This window comes from Scomber japonicus, chromosome 7, assembly GCF_027409825.1.
Source record: "Scomber japonicus isolate fScoJap1 chromosome 7, fScoJap1.pri, whole genome shotgun sequence".
NCBI classification, from domain to species: Eukaryota; Metazoa; Chordata; class Actinopteri; order Scombriformes; family Scombridae; genus Scomber; species Scomber japonicus.
Window position 1 is genome coordinate 15,777,066 of NC_070584.1, and position 21,969 is coordinate 15,799,034.

The window sequence follows — 21,969 nt, forward strand, 5'->3', positions numbered from 1 at the left end:
TATAACTTGTAATGCAGTATTTCTACATTGCTGGTAGTTTTACTGAAGTAAAGGATCTTCTTACACCGCTGTGCCTGCGCAACAGTGCATGGAACATTTAAAAAACAAAGCTTCATGCCAACTAAGTACAAAAAAAACTACCAATACAGTCATATTAATAATTATAATGATATATAATCAAACATTTTTGCAGTGAGGACTTGCTTTTAGTTAGTTAGTGAAGTCACATTTTGCATACTTATTTTTCATTTCAACCCTTAACTTTTAACTGAGATAGTTTTTTTTTTTTTACATGTCCGTATTGCTACTTTTATTTAAGTTACGAATACTTTCTCCGTGAGTATAATAAATAAATAACTATGTCAAATAGACACGTCATGAATTCAGTAGCTCCGTGATCGTCTGCTCAGTCTGAGTCGTATTTTCCTGGATCGATTAGTCGAGCGTAGCCTTCAAACCGGAAGTGAGATTGAGGCGCAGCGTGCAAGATGGTGGCGACAAGGAGAGGAGTACGCGTGTACTCCCCAACTAAAACAATTCCCGACCAGCCCTCTGAGGTCCAGGTATGTATAAAAACAGACGGTCTTCAAGCCTGTAAATGTTCAGAGCTCAGCAACGGAGAGTTTAAAGCCAGTCACGTGTCAACTGGTCAGGTTATGTGTGTCTGTGGTCAAACTCACGTGGGCACCACAAGTCTCATCACAATACTTCAGAAACGTTTTGATGGTATGACACGATAAAAAATAATCATATAAAAGACAAAAAACTCAGAAGCTGAGGTGTGTGAGAGTCTTAGGCATTTTGACCAAATACAATCATGTCAATTAAACTTAAAGAGAGGTACTGCAAAACATGTATAAAAAGAGTGGCTCTGCTGCTTTATTCATTTCCAGCTGTGAAGAACCACACTAATTTAAATGTAATCAGTGAATCTACTGATTGTATTATCACTTAATCGATCGATCGTTTTTTCTACTAACAGTTTTAATATTTATAATATGAGTTTGGGACACAACTAAAAAACTGGATCCCACGCTTTGTATAATGCACCTCAATAGTGTATTTGATTTGTTTTCTAAATGCATCTATGCCTTAGAATGATCCATCCTGTTTGGTGAATGCTCAAATCTGTTTTTTTTCCCAACCCCATGCTGCTTTTAACACAGGGTTTCTATTATAAACTATAAGCCCAAACTGAGATGACAGTTACATTACAGAGCCAAAGAAGACAGAGATAACTGGCTTAAAGTACTCCTTGTGCCAAAATGACTGATCCTTTTCTGTTCAGACAGTGCTCCTCTAAGTACGTTGTGCAAGTATATTTTTATAAGATGTGAACTGTAAATTAGTGGTGTGAATCTTCACTGTCCTCACGATTCGATTCTACGATGCATCTCAACGTATCACAACCTGTTTTTTCTGTATTACTGCATGGCTCATTTTTCATAAATTGATACAATAATAATAAATATGAATTCCCTTTTTTTTATTTAGAAAAGTACTTTAAAAATCTGAATGTCAATATTCAACATACATGTTAAACATTTAAATGTCTTCAAGTAGACCAAAACTGAGGGCGGAGTGCAGCTGTTTATTATCATGTCTCCAGCAGAGCAGATCAGCCTCACTGTTAGCTCTGGGACAGACATCACTGTCCAACACACTGACCAGCTGCAGAGTTGTGGTGAGACAGACTGAGCACCGAGTTATTTCTTCACCTCAGAGTTTACGTTGTTTCATGCTGCTCTGTTAGCTGCTCCGCTAACGTTAGCATTAGCTTAGTGACGGCGTTGAAAGTTCACAGTAAACTTCACAAACGTTTCACAAAGGTAATTATTTAGTTATTCAATCACAAAATGTTTCCAACCGCTTTTTTTTAAAAAGATGAACTACAGACGAACTCTCGCATGTGCGTCTTATAAGACTGTCCGGCTGCTCCGCTGCCCTAACTGTTTGGTTCCGCCTTTGTTGTCCGTCAACATCAAGTTATTAATTAATGTTTAAATAATCGATTCTTTACTTTTGTTAATTGATGCAAAGTCGTCCACGTCCGCATCGCGATGCATCTTATAATCAATTAATTTAAACACCCCTAAATGTGATCAAATCTCTGCTTCACTAATCAACACGTAAAGATTAAGGCTTATAATTATACTACTTTTTATTTTATTTTCAACAAAGACCAAAATCAACAATGGACTGACCCACTAACAAGTATATTTGTGTAGCCAAAGCCTTACACATGAATGAAGCGCTGTAGTGTTTGTTTTTTTTGCCAAAATAATCCACCAGAAAATGGTGCTCAATTTGCTCATATTTAGGTAATGTTTGTTAAAAACAACAGTGCCCTGCTGCTTTAACAAATGATCCAGCCTTTTTAAAAATAGATGCTTTATCTTTGTGACCTGATTTTAGATTTGTATGAACAAATACACTTGAGTCTACTAGTAGGAAAGGGAAGTAAGACAGCATTGAGAGACAAACTAACACATTGCTGTTTTTTGTTTTGCGATTTGTTAAGAAAATAAATTAGAATGCCAGACTTATTCTTTGAGTGCAGCTTGCTGTAAAACCAACTGTATTAATGCCTTTGTCTTATTGTTGCCACACAGGCTACTCCATCCACTGCACGAAGAACCAGGAGGGCTGCTAAACAAGAAGAGACCCCTTCCCAGCATGACCTGGAGGAGACCAGCAGTCAGCCCGCATCGCCACCGACCTCTTTATTGAAAAGATGCACCAGAGCCTCCAGACTTCACAGTCCAGAGCAGCCTTGCACTCCTGTGGGCTCTGTCCATGAAGCAGAAACATCAGATGTGGAGTCGTGCTGCTCCGCAATGTCTGACACCGAGCCACGTATGACACGCACCAGGGTAAGACAGGCGTGCAAAGAACGTCAGGAAGATGAGGAGATATCTGAGGTGGACTCATGTTGTTCTGCAGTATCTGTTTCAAAAGCTGGCCAAAGCAGCCGCCGTAGTACAAGGAGGAAGCCAATTCCTGAAAGATCTGACCCAGCTCACGTTGAAGCAGGAGATGTCAAGGTGGAGCCGGTGCTCGATACAGAGTCCTGCAGCTCTGAATCCCAGAGAGTCACCAGAAGTCAGCGAAAAACTACTCGTACCAGATCAGCTGCCAAACAACAAACTGAGGACTCTGAAGTCTCAGACGTTGATAGCTGCACATCCAGGGCTTCTCGGTCCACAACCCGCAGATCGACAAGATCCAGAAGGCAAACGTGTCCTATTCCCATTGACCTAGATGAGGCCTCGGAAGGCTCTGGCTCTCCTGCCCAAACAGGCCGAAGGAGCAGGGCAACAAGAGGGAAGACTACTGTAGATGTCAATGAGGCTCCGTCTTGTGACTCCGAAGGGTTTGAGTCCGGGCCCACTTACAGTATGACCACTCGTAGACGAGGGAAGAACCGATCCACAGATCCTAAGGTTCTGGAGTCAGAGTCTGACCTGACGGACGTGCAGTCCCCAGTTGGCAGCCCCAGGTCCTCACGTGGCAAAGGGACACCATGCAGCAGCCGCACAGGCTCAGGGAATAGCAGTCGAGGTGTGTCTGTCACCAGGTCCTCAATCAAGAATTGTAGTATAGTAGTGACATCCTGGGAGCCAGCTAAGGAAGATAGTTTATTACAAGATTCTAGATTAGAAAGTACTCTGATCGCTGAGGATGCAGATTGCACACTGTTGGAGGAAGATAAGAGCCACATATTAGAAGAAAAAGAGAAAGAGGATGTGAATAGTTCTGATCTGGCATCAAATGAGGCTTTAGCAGCAGATTCTGGAGTGACAGAAGATGTACAGGGAGGGAGTGCTCTGCAGAAGGCTACAGAAGGTGCGGAAAGCAGAGTAAATGTAATTTCAGAAGACGATTCCCATGTATCTCCCTCAGTATCAGAAGGTCTTGCAGCTGAAGTTGTTTGTGAGACAGCAGTGATGGCCAGAGACCAGCAGGTGGAGCCACCTGCTGAAAATAAGGATGGGGACACCTCAGAAGTGGAAATGATGCAGGAAACAGTTCTGCCATCAGAGCTGTTAAAGCCATCAGAAACAGTAACAATATGTGAGACTGTTTCTGAAAATATAGAAGAGACCAAAGACAAGGAGGAAGCCATGGAAGTGGCTAATGAAGACAACCATCCATCACAGGGAGTGGAGCATGTATATGGGGATACTGTTATGGAAACACAGTCCAGTAAGGAGGAGAAAATGGAAGTCAGTACATTGAACACAGATGCTCAGCAGGTGGTTGACTCCAGTGAGGCCCAAGTTGAATCAATTGAGGTGACGTCCAGCCGGGACCACAAGATCACAGTGGATTCTTCCTCTGAGCAGCAATCTAAAGATGTCATTGTGCAGAATACAAAAGTAATTAGCCTGCTCGTGAGCAGCGAGGATGAAGATGACTATGAGGAAGAGGAGGAGAGGGAAGTTTCTGGTGAAGAGGAGGAAGAGAAGGATTTGGCAGAGGAGAGAGGAAGAACTTCCAAGAAGTCTGAAGCAGCAGCTGAATCAGTGGCGGGACTGTTTATGATTGACACACGGCCAGGACAAGCGGCTGATGAGAATTACTACAAGGATAGGCTGAGAGAGGAGGAGGAGGAGGCGGGCAGAAGTAAAGAGGGAGCTGAGCAGGAGGAGCAAGACGAGGAGTTTGTGGATGAGGAGGAGGACGATGATGACGACGAAGATGCAGAAATCCTCTTCTCAAGTAGAGATCCTCAGTCGTAAGTAATATGATAGGCTCACTCACCTGGAAACTGTCACATGTATTAAGAGAAAAAAAATCCTTCAAGGTAATAATAATTAAAAGATGAGGCACTTCTCAATACTTATGGAAGCCTCTGTGGCTAATTTAAAAAAAGAAATTGGTACGTTTTTGGGTTGCAACTAACAATTATTAATCATCAATGTGTAGGTTATTTTTTTAATTACTAGTTTTGTCTAAAAGAAATTCTGATGGCAGTAAAAAAAGTGACTTTTATAGAGTCTAAGTTGACATATTCAGATGTCTTGTTTTGTCCAGGGATTCAGTTTCCTATCATATGACGAACCATGTAACTGTCCCATTATATAAACTGAAATCAATCCATTTTTGACATTTTATTTTAAAATAGGACTGAAATGACTATGGATTATCAAAATAGTTTCTGATAAATGTTTGGTTGGTTTGATGAATCAACTAATTGTTACAGCTGGGCATTGTAGTCTTAAGCAAATGATACTCAGAGTAAAAAAGCATTTGTGAGGGACTGCTTTCAGCTACAGATTTAATACACATTGATTGTGAGACGGTGCTCGTGGGATCGACCAAAACTTAAACTACAGTTGTTCATCATAATTAAGGAACATGTCAATGACAATGGCCGGTTGATGTGTTTGTGTTTCTTGGACAACAATGCAGCTCTGTGGCACAGAGGAATAAACTATATCAGGCAGTACTTGTTAGTAGGATCAATGTTTTGTTGGCTTCTGTCTTTTAAATAGGGTTTGTTAACAAAAAGAAAAATATAAAATATCACCAGGCTTATCCTTTAACACATCATTACATTATATTTGATTCTAACTGTGTGCAGAGGTGAGAAATGAGATGTGACTGCGCCTCCTGAGGAATTTTCTCTGTGCCAATTTGTTTTAGGAAAGAGTTGTCCAGCCGTATTGACCCCGGCATCAGAGTGAAGGAGCTTGGGGGTTTATACATCAATTTTGATGGCAGCAAATCAAAACCTGTCTCCAGTTCGCTGCAAAAACTAAAGGAAAAGAGGATCCAAGATGAGGTAAATAAGTGATTGATTTTTCCCTTTTTGAAGGTGATCTCTGATGCCGAATGAATAATGAATGTTGTGCAAGGACAAGTAAATCCAATAACACCTGAGATTGTGTTATTCATGGTTTGTCTCCAGTTTTTTTTTGACTTTGGCCTTTTTATCCGAGTGTTGATTGAGTTTGGTGCTTTGCAGTGTTGCAGTATTTTGTTGTTTTCCACAGGTGATGAAGAAGAGCGTGATTGGTCCAGATTTTGAAAAGAAGGATGCGGTGCCTCCATACAGTGAATCCAAACAAGCTTTGAAACTTAAACACAGAGTAAGTTTTACAAATTGAGGCTTCAGTTCATAAGATGATCCAGACTACTATCCATTAAGATTTGATCATTGTAAAATCAGTTGAGACAAACTTCTCAAAACACTCTGACCTCCAGTGAACGTACTGTAGTTTTAGTCAAGTTCTGAATGCTTTTGAAATCATTTGAAATTGGTTTTCCCAGGACGAGCGTGCGAAAACGACAGGAGACGGTTGGTTTAACATGAAAGCCCCTGAGATCACTGGTGAGCTGAAAGGAGACCTCCAAGTCCTGAAGATGAGAGGCTCCTTGGATTCCAAGAGGTTCTACAAGAAGAATGACAGAGATGGCTTTCCCAAGTATTTTCAGGTCTGTTAAATATACATAAGTCATCTATCTTATTTGTTTGGAAATGGGGTCATAAATCTTTGTTTTTCAAAATGTCTTCTTGTAAGTGATTGCATAACAACTGAATTTTAGAGCATGAAGGTGCAAATAATCTAGTCAGCTGTACTCACATGAATTTTGCTTTTAAATGTCAGCGTCAAACTTAAATATATTTACATGTAATTTGAGTTTTTTTTTTTTTTTTTTTAAATGTGTGTGTAATACAGGTTGGTACAGTGGTGGACAGCCCAGTCGACTTCTATCATTCCCGTGTTCCCAAGAAAGAGAGGAAGAGAACCATGGTGGAGGAGCTACTAGCTGATGCCGAGTTCAGGCAGTAAGTTTTAATTTTCACTGGATCTGGCCTGATGTGTCTCCAGCCCTAATTTACCCATTATAAAGAAAATGCTCCCCTAAAAACAGCTTATCAACACCACCTCGTTTACTTTTAAATAAAAGACAAATAATGTTTAGCTAAATATCTAACAGAGCAGTGATTAACTATTCTTTACTGTGAACATGATTGAATTTTAAAATTGTCAATAGTTAGACATTTGTATATATTTGTAATATTCATGTGTTCATTTTTCACTTTATACACATGAGCTGGTCTAGTTAAGAGGAAAAAAGTATATTGAAGAATACTTATTGATTTTTTTTTTTTTTTTTTTTAAGATTTTTTTCAGGCACATACACCTTTTATTGATATTGGATGGACAGGAAATAATAGGAGAGAGAGGGGGGTGACATGTAGTAAAGGTCCTCTGGCCGGGTACCCGCTGCATACGTGGCATGCGCTCTAACCACACGACCATCTGCGAGCCCCACTTATTGATTATTTATGATTGGCTCCAGCAGTGGGGAAAAACTTTGAGGTGGCATTTAAATTGCTGATCTTTATCTAGAAGACATTCCTTGAACATTATTATTAGATAATCTGTTTTTCATGGCACAAAAAGACTTGGACCTGTCAGATTCTGAGACGGCATAGATTTAAGTAGTTTATCCTGGCACATTTGAAGTATTTTGTGTAGGGTTACACATTTCCGAAGCTCAGAGTTAATTTAGCTCACAGAATACTGTGAAACACTGCAGCAGTGTTGTGCTTTGTAAAACAAAAAAAGAAGGAACAAAAACATTTGCTGTGGTACATTTCAGAGAAGGGCCAGTAAAGACAGTGTAAACATATATACTAGAAGGGATTTACCTTGTGTATTTGTCATGTAAACCCTGTGTTGCACTAGAATATATTTTACATGACTAAATATAACGTTACTTGTTAAATTTGCAAAGGAATTGCCAAAGTGATGTCCATTGTTTCTGTTGTATTTTGCAAACTGGCCAAATCTACATTCAACATATAAATATTTTGCTGTTTTCTCTTCCCAGGCAGAACAAGAAGAAGTTTCAGCACATTGTGGCTGAGAAAGCAGCACAGGGAGCTGGCAAGAGGAACAAGAAGAAGAATAAATTCCACAAAAAGTGAATATGATGACTTTCAGAGGCTTTTCAAATATATTATCTTCAGTTCTTCAGCAGGAGGTGACTGGAGCATAAATCATATTTTTTGACTTCATGGTGCCTAATGAAGCTTTACTGAATCCTGCTCATTGAAGACACATCATCTCTAATAATGGACTGAAAAAATGTATGAAACAGATCAGAAAACACCAGTAAAATTGATTGTAAGCATGTTATTAAAGATATGCAGTACAGTTGTCAGTGTACATGGTTGAAACTGAAACCATTTTTAATCAAATGGACCTGTATCTTACATTTTTCTGTAGAGTAATCATTGTCATTTAAAAATACAAAGAACAAATACATGTATCAAATAAACATTCAGATATTTTCTTTTGACTGGCAGCAGTGTTTCCATCACAACCAGAAATACTGATTCCTTTGAAGACTTTTGGACAAATAGCTTGAATTAGTGAGGATGAACAGAGAAGTCTTGTTATAATTTATGACCAAACAGGAACTAGTGAAATGAATATGTAGTAGCATGTTTATTTTTACATGACTGTTTTTGTAATTCAGACTATGAAAAGACCACAAAGCAGAAGCATTTGAATAAAACATCTTTGAGCACCAGTTGAGTTTTGACTGAAATCAAAATTGACAATGTACTACATTGAAAATGTTAACTTCTTAGAAAGACCAGTACATATTTAATGAAAATCAAATGTTGGTGATGAAGATGTTAAAGCAGGCATAGTGAAAGGTGATTAAAACTACATCCTGCTGTGAATAAGAAATGGAATCAGATATTTTCTACTTTGTGAAGAACTCAGTGAAGATCTCTCCTGTTAGACATTTAAGGATACACTTTGTTGGCAGATTTTGCATTTTGAGTTATTTGGATTAATTTCAGTTAGAAACTTGAACACTTTGTACTCCAGCTTGCTGTCTTTTAAGTAAACATCACAGTTTGACACACATGCTGAGTAAGACATGGAACACTTTTCCTTCAGCTGCATGATTACTGCTGTTGAGACGGGCACATGGGTCAAAAACCAAAAATACAGGAGGGATTTAGTTTAACCATTAATCAGATCCTGCAGATTCAGCATAGATACCAGTTCTGATCATGATCAATCAAAGGAAACAGAAGCTTCATGGTCATATGGAGTATGATCTTTTCTCATTAAAAAAAAAAGAAGAATATACTGAGTATCTTTCAAAGTACAGTGTCTACCTGATCTGTAAGCTTAGCTGCGACAATAACACAGGACACAGCTGCAGTCACTTTGGCTGAGCGAACTATTCTCTCTAATATATAAAGAGCAGATAACCTCTGCATCAGTGGCACATGCACACAGAAACACTATATACAGTTTTGATATTTCAGTGTAACACTATGATGCTGAATGACTGGCTTAATTTATGTTAAGGCTAAATTTCTTTGTGTCTCCTGCTCTTTGATTCAGGATTACTTTTGTTCGTCCTCTCTCTTAAATCTCTTCAGTCTCTTGTTGCTGCTGGCTCCCAACGGTGGCTCTTGGCTACCTTCTTGTCTCTTTTGTGTTGAGAGATGAGCTCTTAACAGCTGCAGCTTACATCCACCACGTCTCCTTCCCCCTCTCCCCCTACTATCTCTCTCTCTCTCCCTCTCACGCACAACATTGTTACTTCTTTAATTCAGAGCCAATTTCACACACAGCTTTAGAGAAATTAGACAACGTCTCAGTTTGGTTTCACCATCAGGGCGTCTAAAAACAGCCCAGCTGATGGGTGGGAGGGAAGTGGTGTTGCTTTGCTTTTTGAACGTAACCCTTGCAAATTACCCTGCCTTTTCAAACGTTAATGACGACAAATGCTGCTCAGCAGGTGCTCGGGAAGGTTTGAAATTTAAATGAACATCAAAAGGAGATAAAAGAAGATACATTTGTGTTAAATGGTTCAACTCACTGAATGATAAATCTTGAGGTCAAGGAGGTATGTTAGTGTCTGTGTGTGTGCATCCATTCCTACACATACAACATTTGGCACGTAAACATCTGATTAGTGCAGTTTAAAGAATATCTGCTTTAACTTTGAGCTACAAGCGTTCATTATTATATTGACTGGTTTAACAGTGATGAGACCTCAATTCTGTCACTTAGTCAGATCAGTGGGCTAAAGGTCAGGGCTCACGTAGCTGTCCAGTGAGGCTCTGTGGGTCTGCAGAATCCTCTGGACTCTACTGTGGATCTGCTCCCTGTAGGATGGACTGGGCTGACTGCGCTGGAGCCTGAAAAACAAACGAGACAAAACTAACAGTGTGTCACAGAGTCTTGCGTCAGGTGGGCTGACATAAAGCTTTGTAGTGATAGAAATAAATAATATTATTATTGTTGTAGGGTTGTGACTAAAACAATGTTCATTATACAATGAATGTGGCAGTTCCCAGCTTTAGGGTCAGGACGCCCATAAGATGTTGCAAGATGAATGAGGGATTACAGCATAATTAAACAAGAAAGGAAAGCAAAAAATATTCCATATAATATATAATGTCATGCTCATCTTTTCAAATTTCCCTGAAGTCTCTGATAGTGAGAAAACTGTCGGATGATCAGCAAAGAATAATCAAATCAGGAGTTCTGTTTTAATACATGTTTTAATACGTACTGGATTCATGTCTGCATGCCCAAGACACTGACAAAGATTCACTCCAGAACACAAGAGTCTTATACTGTCACAGAGAGGGTCAAATATCTTTAGTACACAGTTTGAGCAGAATGTGATATACTTTGTGGGGCACCTCAAGTTATTCTGCTCTATACTACAGTTCACAAAAAAATATTAATTTTATGTACACAATTGAACCATTTAATTTGTTGGCATTTTTGCTTGGAAAATTACTTAAATTGCTCTATATGATTTGAGTCAGAGACAAGGCTCAAGAAGTTGTGACAGGTTTTCCCTTTGTCCACTAGTCTGTGCTGTAACCCAACATAAGACAGGTGAGCTGATGAAAAGCTGACAACCAGACTACAGATACATTCTTCAGATGTACTGTGCTCAACAACACACTTTTATATATAATATACTTTGAAATAAATTATGCTTCCTTCATCTAAAAGTTCATTTTTATTCTGTTCTTCTAAATAAATAAGAGTTTCACAATTGACAGAACCAACTGTGCATTCAAACATACAGGCATAAATGTGATTCATAAATATCTTATAAATGTGTCTGCGAGTTGGCCACAGGCAGTTATGAAATAACAGACTCCACTGACAGAAGTGAACAGTAATAGATTTCAGTATTATTTCTAATCCACGTCTATTTGTCGGGAGTGGAAGGGTGATGACTGACTGACTGACTGGTGTTTTGGCCTGGCTCAAAATGTGGGAATGGCAACTTTTCATCTGTAATCAGATCAACTCGCTACCTGCTTCAAAAAGTCATCAAGGACAAATCATCCAGAGACATGAATAGACTGAGACTTCGGGGCTTAGGGGGCAAACGTTGCCACTGGCATCTGTCATTTTCTTTATAGATCAAAGATTCGTGGTAAGACGTGCCCCTCTCGCTGTCGGAGGGAATCTACAAAGGCCCACTCTAATCTCCCACCCTGCAACTCCTGTCGCGTTTTCAATTGAGAGAAAAGTATCATTCATTTCCTACAATTTACTTTGCAGTTTAAGATTGTCTATTGATTTTAATGTTTACTTATGGACTGAGCAGAGTGGAAAGGAAAGTATAGCAGAAACAAACAAACAAACAAAACGGAACGTCGGTCCCGTCGGTGTGTTCAACTCGCAGCTGCTGTGATCGATGACAAGGTCTCTCTGAATGTATTAAAGTGTGCATCGGGTCAAATGCATCAGACTGAAACTGAAACACAAATCAATACCATTTTCCTCTTCGTTTTCCCTTCTCTCTGCCTCCTCTCTCCGTAATGAACAAACATGACAAGACATCAGCTTCTGTAATTTAAAAGGTGGAGGGGAATTCATCCTGCCTGTCTAGTGTGATCAAAATTAAAGATTGGATGTGTATGAGTGTACACACACACACACACACACACACACAAAGCAGTGGCAGTGTATGACTAACATCTCATGGGATTGTCATATGTTTGTTGTATACTGTAATTGGGAACTCATACGTGTGCCTCTTTGCTTTTAAGATCTTTTGAGCAAACAATGATTGGATGGATGAGGATTGTGGTGCAAACATTACAAAAAGAGGATTGTGTTTTTTACAGCTTTGGTGTGAGAGTGAAGAAAATCAGCTGGATTTGTGGCCAGAAAAGCCAAACTCAGGGCTCAGAGGAGATCCTGAGAACACTAACAACAAGTGAAAATACAATTATAAACAGGCATTCTCCTTACTGCTGCCTCTTACATTCAACCAGTTTGACACAATATCACAGAAAGTGATAAGGATTTGTGATTGGCTATCCTGTTCATACACCAGTTCAAACTCAACAACACTGAGTTACCCTACAAACTTTTAGGAAGAAAATATCAAATTACATTGTTACATTGATGATCATTTTGCCACATATTTATTCAAAAGTATTCAGTATGTCGTCTAAGCTTCACAGTTTCTGTTTGATAGGTTGCAACTTGCTGATTCATGGAGCCAATGAAGAATAAAATATGAGAAAGTCCCACATTTATCTGGTTCTAGAGGTTTCTGTTATGTAGCTGCTTTTTGGTCATTGTGTTCTTTTCATGTTGAGGCAAAGCAATGATTTGATTTAACACATCCATTAAAAGACGGCCAGTGGAAATCCTTCGGGTTGAGGGGAAATGTTACGAATAGACATTTTACCTTTCTCTGAGGGACTGGTGGAGAATCGGAGGGCTTCTGGATTTTGACACAGTCAAGGTGGACTCAGCTGAGGCAGTGGCTCTCACAGGGTTTCTGTTTCGGGCTTCATTTCTGAATACTGTCCCTGGAGACAAGTCTGCCTGGAAGAGGGGTTTTAAACTTGTGAATAAAGTTTATCATCTCCATCTTAAAAGTATATGAAGACATTAGCATAACACTCCTCAGAAACAAGTACATGGACACTGATGTGCTGTCGCATCAAAAATCAAAAAATTTATTCAATAAGTTGTTTTAAAATGTTAGAATTATACTTACTCTGGCTGTTCTTGGTCTATAACTCCCAAGGAGAGAAGAATCTACAAAACTGGAAACTGGAAATGATTGAATACATATCATTCATTCATTTTTTCAGTTATGAACACTACTTACATGAGGCCAAACCTGTAAACTGTTGCACAAATACTGGCCTCAGGTGTGAAACAACATTTTTACTAGTGTTTGTTTGTGAGTGATGAGGCCTACCAGTGTGATCAGCTGAGAAGCTAACAGTACGACGATGCATGCTATAATCCTGTGGAAAGGAGGAAGGAGTTCCCATCCCCAAGACACTACTGCAACGAGGAACCTGGAATAAGACCCCAGAAAAACAATCTGCTATCAGACATTAGAATGCATGCAAGTTTGTTTTGGCACTGAGGTCCTTTCTGTAAGTTTTAGTTTCTGTCTTATTCTATCACCCTACTACTCACCATGATTATGGATAAAAAGTATTCTTTTTTCAACTTTGAAACATTACAGACTAAACACAATGATAAATCACACAATCTAAAAACTAACAATAAGAAATGCCATAACAAAAATTAGACACAAGTTTTGTTGGGTACATTACATAAATGAAGTTGACAACACACATTCATCACTCATTTCTTTCAGACTGCAGCACAATCAAGGAAAAGTTGACCTGCATATTTATCTGCTCTGCCGTCATCTCATCCTTAATCATTCCAGCATGAAGTTCACAATAAGACGTAAAGACAACAAAGATCTTTGCAGAATCACCACCTATGGTAATCTTAGACAACATAAATTGGGTTATCTATAGGAATGTGCTTCTCTGTACACACACAAACCAGGAGGGTTAAGGCTCTGCACCATGTGCTGATAATGCATTCACCATGGGGCTAAGCTACTTCATTAGGTATCTATTTGTTAATTGCAGCTTGACTCTCAATTACCAGGGTTAATTGTCGACAGAAGATTCCCCTGAGGAAAACCACAGTGGAAAACATGCTACTCTCTCTAATAAAACGCCTGTTGTATTCTAGTAAATTCCATTCATGACTGTGACCAAAACAACAACAACAACAACTCAGTTCCTAATCACTTCTTTTAATAACGGTGTGCTCGTTGATTTTGATATTCATACCTCAGGATTAGATTTGATGTAAATGAAGAGGCAGAAATACAATGGGGAGAAGAGAGAGTGGAGGGAGGGGCAGAGAAAAGGATGCTGTGTTGTTCTTGTCCATCAACTATATATTTCCAGAGGCTGTGTGATCAGAAAATCACCCCTTTTATATGCAAATCTCTCATAGCAGTGATACAGCTGTAATTAAAGTGTTAACAAATAACGGTGTAGCAGCCTAAATACAGGACTTGTGCTATTAAAAAGCACTAAAACCCCTCAGCGAGGATAATAGGCTGTATTACACGCGCACACATACTGAAACATTTTCAGTGACGAAATCGAAATCCATTAACAGCTCAGGTAAAAAGATTAACACTGCTCTCTTATTATGCCCTCCACTTAATCTGCCCACTAGATTAAGTTAAAATTTGGGTAGCTCCCACAGAGGCATGAACTACATCAATTCAGGAGCCCATTAATTTCATAACCCCTGTGCACAGAACACATGTATTGTTGGAATAATACTAACGTTTTGACAGCTGCCTTCAGTTTGAAGGGATATATGTAAAAGTTACAGACCAAGAAGGGGGGCTGGCTCTCTGTCTCCTTCCTGAAGTGGTGAGGCCCAATCTGGAGGTGGCTGAGCCTCTGTCTGGCGTCCTCTGAGAGCTGGCACATCTTACGGTGGGTGTACGGGGACAAAGCCCGAGTTCTGGAGGAAACTGTGGGCTGCTGGTAGCCAGAGTCTACAGAAACTCTGAGAGTAGTATTTTTTCTGCGTGTCTTGTTTTTCTGGGGACTGTGGCCGGACGAGGATGAAGGAGAAGAGCGTCTGGATGTAGATGACTGTGCAGAGTTTGTAACATTTAGCCGTTCCTTCTCATCTTTTGAAGACACTAAGTTCCCATGATCTATTCTGGATAAATGCACGCTGGATGGTGACTGACACTGTGGTTTGGATGATGACTTTTTCGCTGAGCTTTGCTTGGACGGCCTCACTGGAGAAACATGGGAGGTCGGGGGCTGCAGATTATGAGAGAGAGAGAGAGAGAGAGAGAGAGAGAGAGAGAGAGAGAGAGAGAGAGAGAGAGAGAGAGAGAGAGAGAGAGAGAGAGAGAGAGAGAGAGAGAGAGAAAAAAGACATGTTGATATGTTCTAACATGTCAAGCTACCCTCACAGCTCTCCTTTTTGTGGTGACGCATAACATTTGTCTCAGCAGTTTAGATCTCTCTGCAGACCACAACGTTATTCCTTTACACAGGCGTCAGCCATTTTAGCTATTAGGGCAGCTGCTCTCACTCTCAATACAGACTTCTTCTCCCTGGATAAAAGCATTAAACCATTAGCTAAATCATTCAGCTTAAGTGTTAGAACAACAACAGCTCTCTCAGTCTGCACTGCCATGGAGACAACCTCTGCAGAATTACTTCAATAACTCTAATGGCCAATAACATCATTCTCCGATGCAATATCCCACTTCCTGCGGGTAATGCCAACCGGGGATAAATAAGTTAAGATAAAATGTTAATTGCATTTGATGGCCATCTCCAGTCTAATATGATAAAGAGGCATTACGTGGCTGTAAAACAAAGATAATCTAAATGCTAATTAGGGAAATCACACAACATTAAAACTATTTTTAAGAGAAACTAAATGATGAATAAATCCTCATCGAGGTTGCCATTTGAGAATGGTCTGATTTAATGGAATTAAGGTGAATATGCCCTTCCCTCCCTCACATCCTTCAACATCCCCAACTTCCTTCAGCTCCTCTGTCTGTTGTTGCTGGTGGACGGTCACTGAGAGTCAGTCACTTTCCCCGTCACCAACTCAGTGGTGAAGGATTGTCTGATGTGATTAGCTGCCATTTCCACTGTTGTTATTGTGTGATAAACACACTGTTCAACAAAGCTTGGGATGTGGACAAACAATACAAATTACTTTGTAATTAAAACAGTATATAAATGAGAGGGATGACGATTTGTGAAATTTTAGAGCGCATGAATTTGTCTAAAAAACTAAGTATATCTATCAGAACAGTTTCAGAGGTTTTGTAGAAGTTATCACTGTAAATCTCTATTAAAAACAGGACATGGTTTGTCAGCTAGGCGGGCAGGCAGTCAGGGTAATTCCTATGCTGAGGAGCCATTAGGAGAGAGAAAATGGAGAAATTCTACTGTCTGACAGCCACAGCGGTGCTCTGATCCAGACATCCCCCTGAGGGGCCAGGAGAACACTCTGACAATCTGCTTCGCTGTCAATGACATCCCATTTAAACAAATAGCTTAGCTTAGGTTACTGCACCTGGGAAATGCATGGCAGTGTTTTTGGCACAACATGCCAACTGCTGTGTGATGAATCATATGTTACTAACAGGACTGTTTGTGAAAGATTGTCTGTCTTACTGGGGTTTTTTTTGGGTTCTTTTTTTAAAAAAAAAAAAAAAAAAAAAAAAAAAAAAGGAACCCCTTTTATGATGTACCACTAGGGCATTATCCTGTCCTCCCAGTGTCCATCTGCTGAGTAGACTCTCATTCACAAATTAGAGTTGAACAAATTAGACTCTCAGGCACAAATTATTGAAATTTTATCGAAACCGTAATATGGCCTCCTGCAATTTTCAAATTGCAAGAGGCACATTATTTATTAAAAGAGAAATTTGCATCAAAATAACATTTTTAATTAAATATTCTCATGCTGCAGAGATGTCCTGGCTGACACACCATATTCTACAGACTTAAGAAAACATAATTATTTAGTACAGATCCTCGCAAAAATCACAACATAATTGTTTTTCAATATAAATGAGAATAATGATGTAAAAATTATAATTTCCTTCAATACTGTAAATCATATAGCCTCTGAAATATCTGTGAAAATAATTCAAATGAGATATTTTTAACATCCTTCAGCCCTGGCACAAATGCAAAGATACATAAGATTGCGGTGGCTATGGGTCAGAAGGTAGATTTGATCGTCCACTAATCAGAAGAACGGCAGTTTGAACTGGCTCTTCTATTCCAGATGTCAAAGTGTTTGAACACCAAATTGCTCCTGAAGACTACACAATTGATGTGTGAATGTGTGTATGAATGATTAGATCTTCCGAATGAGCACGTTGGCACCTTGCACGGCAGCCTCTGTCATCATTGTATGAATGTGTGTGTAAATGGGTGATTGTGGCATGTATCGCAAAGCGCTTTGAGTGGTTGGAAGAACAGGAAAACGCTATATAAATGCAGTCCATTTACTCTGCACACAAGACCATAATTAAGTGGATTATACTGAAGGTGACAATGGATGAAAATATGTCAAAACAAATCCTGCAGTGTCCACACATAAAAACTGAGAAAAAAAGACTGACTGAAATAAATCCTTCAAAAAGTTGCATAAAAATGTGATTTTATGCAACGGAGCAGTTAACCTTTAAAATCCACAAGGGCACACTGGAAGAGTTACAGGTGACCCTCAGCATGAGAAGTTAATGCAAAAGAAAAATGGCTGACAGACTGATTGTGACAAAAACTGTGTAAATTCCCAGCTAGTAGGAGATGTGAGAGAAGGCTCGCTATCAGCATCACAGATCTGCCTCCCCATAATTACATTCACAAGGAGAGAACAGATACCCTTGAAACACTGCCAGTATAGATAGATAGATGCAGTAGCCATGGCAACAATAGAAGGTGGGTATGTATGGTGGAGACAAATCTGATGGCGAGTGATACCGCTCATTAGAGCCCTCTAGAGATGAATCTTCACTGTATTAGCCATGACCACCACTTACTCAATAATGCTGAGTATGTAGCTGTGATGTGTTCAAACCCCAGACAGGTCGGGCTGTCGGGCAGGCTGATAAACACGCTGTTTACTTGACTCATGAGTGACACTTTGATGGATTTTAACTGTTTAAATTTTGATTGAGCGGTTGTGAAAGGCCACGAACAGACAACATTATTTATTTGTAAAGAACTCGCTCATTTCAAAGTGCTTTACAGACAAAACTCAGATAAACTGAAAGCAAATAAAAAGGTACAACAAATGTGAAGAACTGGACACAGTGACATGAAATGAAAAGGACACACTTACAGGTGAGGTTGCCGGGCTGTCTCTACCATCACTCTCTTCAATGACTGATGTCGTGGCAAACTCCACTTTGGGAGAGATTCCCTAGAGGGTGAGGGACGATAGGAACAAACACAACACCTTTAACAGGGAGATGAAGACAAAAGGACAGATAACAGCGCTGCCTGAAACACCAATTTACAACCACGAATCTTCAATCTACGCCTGGCTTGAGGAAAACAAATAGCAGAAAACAGAAAGGCTCCAGTGATGTATAAATAATGTAGCATTTGGAGAGAGACGTCTAAATTGCTATGGAGGCCTCAAACACAAACACATAAAAGCAACGGTGAGAGGAATAGTGTTTAAAGACATTTAAATAAGTCAGTTAGTGTCTCGCCTGACGACATGAGATTGAAAAGAGAGTAAATTCCCAGCTTAGTTTTTCTGTCTGTACAGCAAAGATGGACGATTAGGGCAGCGCTATCTTTTCTGAAGAAAATACTTCACTTTCTGTAGGACAAGACAGCACTTTTGAATTGGTTATGTGGGTAGCGTGCCTGTGTGTGGTGAGTGCAGACACAGAGGTCACTGAGATTAGGACGAGACTCATTTAGAGACAGCATTTAGAGAAAACAATCTTCTCCAGTCTATGAATGACACATGTAATATTGGTGCCAATCAAGCTGGATCACACAGCGAAAGCAGCTCTCCTGATGGGGTCACTGTGACACGTCAATTACGCTTAAATGCACTGAGTGACAAGAACACCCCTCCCTCCTTTAACAAACTCAACAGTGTGCCATTTGACTTTGCTCTGTCAGTAGCTCAGGCACCTCTGCAGGCATGACTGACATGTGTTACACCTGATGCTGGGAGGAGGAGTTAGAGAGAAATGAAAAGGAAAGCAGCCTACAGAGAAGGAGGAGGACCTCTTCATCAGTATCTCTCTCTCTGCAGCTCCTTCTCTGAAGCTCAGTCTGGGACCAGGGTACAGAAAATCTCTGCTGCTTTCCTCCATCTTGGCTAGGATCTCACCCTCTGAAGCCATACACAGACAGACAGAAACACACACAAACCAAGTCAGAGACCTTGTTTTTGCAGTGTAGTGACTGGATACAGCAGGGATATAACATGCCCATATGGCATCATTAAAAAGCATACCTGGAGGCACCAACTGAATCAGCTCAAAAGATGTTGTGTCAGCTGAGAGAAAGGAAAGCACACTTAGTAGGTGAGCTAATAATCAGCATCACAGCTAATAGCCTATGAACTTGCACAGCACAGAATTCAGGAGTAAAAGATGAGGAAGCAAATCTCAGAGGGCCGTTTACCTTCTAGGAGGTCAACTACATCAGCAGGGTCAACAACGCCAGGGAAAGTCTGGTAAAACAGACAAGAGTACAGACAAAGCAGATCAATACTTATAACAAGATGAGACTGACAGACAGCCCACTATCTAACTGACACTCTCTCCAGGGAAAAGAAGGCCTTTTTCATCAGGTGTGGCAACTGGACGGTTGCTGGTTTGAATTTCTTTCTTTTAAAGACAATGTGGAGGAACAGATGGCACAAACATATCCATATGAAACATATTTTAACAAAAATATGCACACTAGTATGGATATTAAGCATTAATCCGGTGTAGATAAAAAGGTACAATGGACAAGTAACTTTGTTCATACGTCTTTATTCTCACCTTGATGAAGACCATTTTGTGGTGGAAGCGTAAAGGGAACACAGGAGGCAAACAGGGAGTCTTCCTGTACTGGCCCATGAGGCATACACTGAGGTAGATATCATTCTTTTTAGATAGGAGCACACCTGGACATGTGACCTGCATACAAACAGGGTGATTGCATTGAATTGCACATGTCACTTTATTGGCAGATTTTCAGGATAATTTAGCTCAGTCCAAAATTAAGCATACATCATGTATCTGCTATTCTGCATGCATTCAAAATGACAGCATGAATGGCAGAGGTAGCATAATGAGCTACAGAAACCTTTTCAACAGTCAATTAAAATCAGCTGCATGAGGTGGAGGTATGCAGTTTTCATCTATTGTCAGTGGTATTTTTTGTTCACTGCAATCTAATTAAGAACTGATTATGTTGTTTTTTTTACTACATGCATAACAAATTAAGCAAAGTTAAATTGCATTTACATACAAATTGGGAATAATGCCAAATCATATTACAATTTAGAGTCTCTGCACATTAAAACAACATAAGTTACTACAGAAATATTGTTCACAGTGCTTGTAGTCAAGCTAGATAGAATTTAAAACACATTTTGTCTAAATCTAATTAACACGTCATATCATATTTGAATATAGTGAAAATGTGATGAGCATTTTTCAGTATTTTCTGACACTTGATTTTGAGAAAACATTGATTAATTCAAAAATAATGGGCTGATTAATTGATAATTAGTTGCGCTCTGAATCGGATGTTCAGGAGCTTCTCTATTAGCTTCGACTAATACAGAAATGACCGTATCGCTCAGATAATATACTTTTTAAAAAAAATCTTCCTGGAAATACGTTTTAAGTTTGAAAAACACTAGTACTGTGGTCACATTACTACTAAACATACTAACTGAACCGCTATCAGCTGAGCTACAACATTTCATCATCTTTAGGTTACGGAGCGACATGGTTTAAAAAGGGAAGAGGAGAGAGGAGAGAAGGACGTAAGCGTAAATTAGTGTTAGGCTTGCTAGCTAACATGGCTAGTTAGTTAACTACTAGGTTGGTTTGTTAGATCTGGAGCAAAGGAGCCACTACAAGGACGTACTTACTGCCTGAATGTCCAGGTACACGGTGCATTTCAGAGACTTTTGATGCGGTTTAGAGAAGGAGAGCCTCTTCACAGAAGCCATTCATCCAATTTTCAAAGTTCGTTGTCATAGCTGCCAAACAGCAACAGTCACAGAGCGGATGTGCAGTCATGTGACCAAGAAGTGGCAAATCAAAACCTCTTTCAGTGCAGCTCGTTTCCATTCAAATCTGCTTTATTGGCATGAATGTCACAACAGTGATGCTGCCAATCAGTGAATGAAACAAAACTAAATACGTTTCATAAATTAAAACAAGAAGAGTGACGTTATGTGTGTATTTTTGTCTTTCTATCTTTGAGAGAACCAATTTCATTTGAAAAGCAGGACATTTCTGTGTTGTGAGGATATTTTGGCCGGTCCTTACAACTTCAAAGGGCAATTCGAGGGTCAAGATTTGGTTTTAAGGTTAAAGTTAGAAATTGGTTTAGGTTCAGTTTAGGGTTATGGCTGATTGATGTCAGTGTCCTCATAAGGATATAAAGACATCACAGGATGTGTGTGTGTGTGTGTGATTTTGCATAACAGAATTCAATTATGACGTTATTGTAAACCAATATACTTGGCAGGTGTAACAGTAAACAAACAACAACAACCACAAAGATCATTATTTTCCATTTTCAGTTCCCACTGGTTGTTCTCAAGTCATGACACAAGGATATGAAATCATTTCACATTTTGGTATTTCTCCCACTAAACAGGGGAGTGTTATGTCTATTGTATCTGTTCCCCCGTCGATATGTGTTCCCCCTTCTTCTTAACCCCAACCAGTCGTCTCCTGAGATGCTTAACCTTAACCCCAACCAACTAACAATAACTATAACCTAACTCCAACCTCAGATGTGGTACTATGAGAGACACAATTTTAGCAGGAGGGGAACATTATTCAAGGGGGGAAACAAAATTCGACACAACAAAGTTTGGTATTTTTGAC

General features: G+C 39.6%; 2 protein-coding genes across 2 annotated transcripts; one reads left to right on the forward strand and one right to left on the reverse strand.

Moving 5' to 3' along the window:
* The first annotated feature begins 488 nt into the window (after window positions 1–488).
* On the forward strand, window positions 489–8,652 carry dnttip2 (deoxynucleotidyltransferase, terminal, interacting protein 2). Its single transcript, XM_053321687.1, has 7 exons — window positions 489–563; window positions 2,613–4,738; window positions 5,650–5,788; window positions 6,000–6,095; window positions 6,277–6,441; window positions 6,687–6,796; window positions 7,849–8,652. Exons 1-7 carry the CDS (start codon window positions 489–491, stop codon window positions 7,943–7,945), a joined length of 2,808 nt encoding a protein of 935 aa, XP_053177662.1. The 3' UTR covers window positions 7,946–8,652.
* A 1,414-nt stretch (window positions 8,653–10,066) lies between these two features.
* spata6 (spermatogenesis associated 6) lies at window positions 10,067–20,024 on the reverse strand. Its single transcript, XM_053322964.1, has 10 exons — window positions 19,897–20,024; window positions 19,532–19,580; window positions 19,362–19,403; window positions 19,114–19,238; window positions 18,216–18,302; window positions 14,714–15,082; window positions 13,249–13,351; window positions 13,042–13,082; window positions 12,727–12,866; window positions 10,067–10,192 (listed from the first exon to the last, which is right to left on the reverse strand). The coding sequence occupies exons 1-10, from the start codon at window positions 19,972–19,974 to the stop codon at window positions 10,078–10,080; spliced, it is 1,149 nt and encodes a 382-aa protein (XP_053178939.1). The 5' UTR covers window positions 19,975–20,024; the 3' UTR covers window positions 10,067–10,077.
* Window positions 20,025–21,969: the final 1,945 nt, after the last annotated feature.

What these genes read in the sequence shown, in the direction of transcription:
- dnttip2 (XM_053321687.1), top strand. Translation starts at nt 489, where the DNA reads ATGGTGGCGACAAGGAGAGGAGTACGCGTGTACTCCCCAACTAAAACA. An exon ending in AAAAGAGGATCCAAGATGAG is followed by an intron (nt 5,789 to 5,999) that starts GTAAATAAGTGA and finishes TGTTTTCCACAG; the next exon opens with GTGATGAAGAAGAGCGTGAT. An exon ending in CTTTGAAACTTAAACACAGA is followed by an intron (nt 6,096 to 6,276) that starts GTAAGTTTTACA and finishes TGGTTTTCCCAG; the next exon opens with GACGAGCGTGCGAAAACGAC.
- spata6 (XM_053322964.1), bottom strand. Translation starts at nt 19,974, where the DNA reads ATGGGCCAGTACAGGAAGACTCCCTGTTTGCCTCCTGTGTTCCCTTTA. An exon ending in ACAAAATGGTCTTCATCAAG is followed by an intron (nt 19,581 to 19,896) that starts GTGAGAATAAAG and finishes CTGTTTTACCAG; the next exon opens with ACTTTCCCTGGCGTTGTTGA. An exon ending in ATAGACCAAGAACAGCCAGA is followed by an intron (nt 12,867 to 13,041) that starts GTAAGTATAATT and finishes CCCCTCTTCCAG; the next exon opens with GCAGACTTGTCTCCAGGGAC.